This window comes from Lepidothrix coronata, unplaced genomic scaffold (genome assembly GCF_001604755.1).
Source record: "Lepidothrix coronata isolate B3197 unplaced genomic scaffold, Lepidothrix_coronata-1.0 Scaffold161, whole genome shotgun sequence".
Taxonomy (NCBI): Eukaryota; Metazoa; Chordata; class Aves; order Passeriformes; family Pipridae; genus Lepidothrix; species Lepidothrix coronata.
Window position 1 is genome coordinate 1,955,308 of NW_016690341.1, and position 3,195 is coordinate 1,958,502.

At 44.2% G+C, this 3,195-nt stretch overlaps 1 protein-coding gene across 1 annotated transcript; it reads right to left on the reverse strand.

The window, feature by feature from the left end:
* Positions 1-1,421: 1,421 nt before the first annotated feature.
* LOC108504383 (HLA class II histocompatibility antigen, DQ beta 2 chain-like) lies at positions 1,422-1,859 on the reverse strand. Its single transcript, XM_017829262.1, is given in 2 exon segments — positions 1,422-1,534; positions 1,682-1,859. Coding segments are annotated over 2 exon segments (291 nt in total).
* Between the last annotated feature and the right edge of the window lie 1,336 nt (positions 1,860-3,195).

Here is a 3,195-nt window from a genome sequence, read left to right on the forward strand (position 1 = left end):
GTAACAGCTCCCCTTAACTCTGAGAGACCCAAACAGATTCAGAGGTTTGCTGCGGACTTAGTCACCCAGCAGCATGTTCCTTTCCATCCAACTTCCTCTGTGGCTGCAGCAGACAACCGTGGCAGACTCACAGGAAAAAAGAGCAGGAACTTCTCACACAGGCTTTGGAGCATTGCCAGTCACCATGCCAGTTAGACTAAAGGACGGGAAAAGCTACTCTAGGCTCCTGTTAGGAGAATCTCCCATGTTCACCTGCCTGAATAATTTTCCTGTGATTTCCACCCCACCATCCCATGCTAACCCACCACAGAGAGCTACTAAGACCTACGGGGTCAGCTGACCTTCAGAGAGCCCATAGCAGCACTGCCAGAGGCTGTTTTGGTAGACAATTTATTCATGGCAGAGGAATCCAGTTTCTGAGATCACCTTGGAGACCTACCCAAAGCATTTATCACCTGGAAAACGAGGGGCTCTGAAAAACCAACAAGCTCAGGCTCTGAATAGCCTGGAAAACTTATTCCTATGAAGTCAAATCTGTATGCCATTCTCATCATAGTACATTGGGAAACTGATGTTTGGGTCTAAGGAAAGGGGTTTCAGCATTTTTAGCATCAAGCCTTTTCTTCCCTAGTTATTAACAGCTGTATTGGTGGCCAAGGAATTCAGGTTCTCCTGGTGCTAGAGACCTAAATCCATAGGCTGAGAATTAACAGGGCCAAAGGGCTACTTTGGCTGTGGCTTGCTTAAGGGAATTTGCTTAGGAAAAATATAATAGTACAGGATTAAGCTGAGGGAAATTCCTCATTGCACCAGGAAAGATATCACCAAACAATGACTTACCCAGTACTTGTTTGTAATTCTAATAACCATAAATTATTAGAAAGCAGAAAGCAAAGGCTGGGATAAGATGCTGTTACTCAGCAAACCCAAATTCTGAGAAAAAGAATGCAGCTTTCTGGAAGATAACGTCTCTCTTTTTCCCTCTGTGCAGTTTCAAAGGAAAGGTACTTAATCCTTCTAAAAATAAGTATGAATGTATTTGCTTCTACAGTCTACAAAATATGTCCATATCAAAGTAATGTGGAGACATTTGGGAATGAAGTAGCTAATTTGATACTCACAAGAAAACATGACCATAGCCGAGGACTATATCTTAGAGAACTAGGCTGACCTTTCAGCAGCTGATGATAGTTCTAAAATGACTTCTCATCACTGAAAGCCCAATCTAACATCAGTTAAAATAATTAAAAGCTATCACTGGCTTCTGCCAATATTGGATTAGACCATATGAAACCCGCTCGAATGCTGGGAACCCAAGGAAATTATCATGGTAAATCTAAATTCTAGTGAAACATTACAGGCTTTAAAACATTTCTCTGCAGCCCCATTAAGAACGGGTTTCTTCTTAGCTCATGAATAATTCACTTTTTTTTCTTCTGATAGATGACAAGTACCACCACAATGAAGCCTAAGCCCAGCACAAAGACCACTGTTCCAGCCAAATTTTTGCTCACAGCAGATCCAGAGCATGTTTCTGTTGGAAGAGCAGTCCAGACAGTAAAGACCTGGGCATAGAGATTGCTTCCCTCAAAAAACATCTCTTCCTGTTTCTTGCTGTCCCCATAGAGCTAGAAGCAGTTCTCATCAACACTTTTTTATCTCCCCATTTCCAGTCACTTGCCCTGGGTCATGGTGATGGGCACTGGCAGGCTGACATGATCCACCTGGCATGCATAGATATCCTCTTGCTTAGGCAGGACATTCAAAATGACCAGGATCTGGAAAGACTAATCTCCCTTCAGGAGCCGATACACAACTTTGTCCATCTCCTCCTGCTCATTTTTGAACCACTTGATCATTGTTTCAGAAGGATAAAACCTTGTTGCAGAACAAACAGCTAGCTGGGATAGCCCCACAGCTCTGTTTCCATGGGAGAAATTTTCACTTTGCGTTTAACTGAAAAAGAGAGAGATGAAGAGTTCTGGCCAATTCTCCTCAGGAATCATTCCTAGCAACAAGACCTATGGATATCATACAGATTTCTCCTTCAAACCATTTGTCAATGCATCCTTTGTTCCAGATGCACTGCCTTCAACATGACCTCACATTACACATCTCCCAGCCACATTCACCTTTAATCCTCTTTCTTTCTTCCCTCAGTGAAGCACCATCTCAGAAGATGAACTGTACTTCTATCAGAAACATCTGTTAGGGACATTTCACATCACCTAAACCCAGCTAGGAGCATAGAAGAACCATTATTTCTCACTATCCTTTAAACTTCCCTCCCTGCAGACACCCTGACAACTGGTGTCCTGCTTCCCTGCTAAGACTGATCTGATCCACAGAGAGCACCAGTGCTCTCTGGAGAGCTTTTAGAAGGGCTCTGCTCTGCACTGAAAGAAACAAACTCTACATTCAGACACTTCCGTGTCTTTGCCAACGCCAGAAACATCTCCAAAACACACAGTTTACATACAGAGAAGGAACAGTGTTATGAGTTAGCTCCAGCTCTGCATGGACCTACTCAAACAACCTGAGATCTGGGATCATCCCTGGGGTTTATGGTATTGATGTTGCCAAACTGCTGGCCAGTGAAGATAGCATTCAGCAGTGAAAAGAGGATGGGTAGCTATAGGAAATGAGACCTACAACCATGAGATTATGCCATGAGATACGTGGTGAAGGGATTTCCATGAGCTATGTCACGAGACCTGTGGCTAAGGGATTCCCGTGGGCATGATGGCTGAGGAGGTGGTAGGTTATCAGGCGGAGGCTGCACAACCCTCATCGCTGCTATCAGTCAGGTGAAAGAGAGACTAATGCTACAGTGTCAGGGTTCTGTTCCACCCTTGCACAAGACTCACCGCCTTTGTAATCTCTCTCTTTGTTACTGTTGATGTCCCTTATTTACATTTAAAATGGCTGCCCCACCACCACTTACTATGGCAGTAACAGAAGATTTACCTCACCTCCACTTCTCCCAAAAGTATAAACCGGCATTGGAAATCCTCCATGGTGGAGGATCAGTTCTATATTCTTAACGCAACATCAGCTCTGTTGAGTACAAATTGGTGTTTCCCGGAGAGCTCTGGGAACACAGAGCCCTGTCCATCTCCCCGCCATCTTAAAAAAACATGCTGGAGACTGTATCTCCCAGCACATGAACACTGTCCTGCAGTCCAGGAGCCTGGA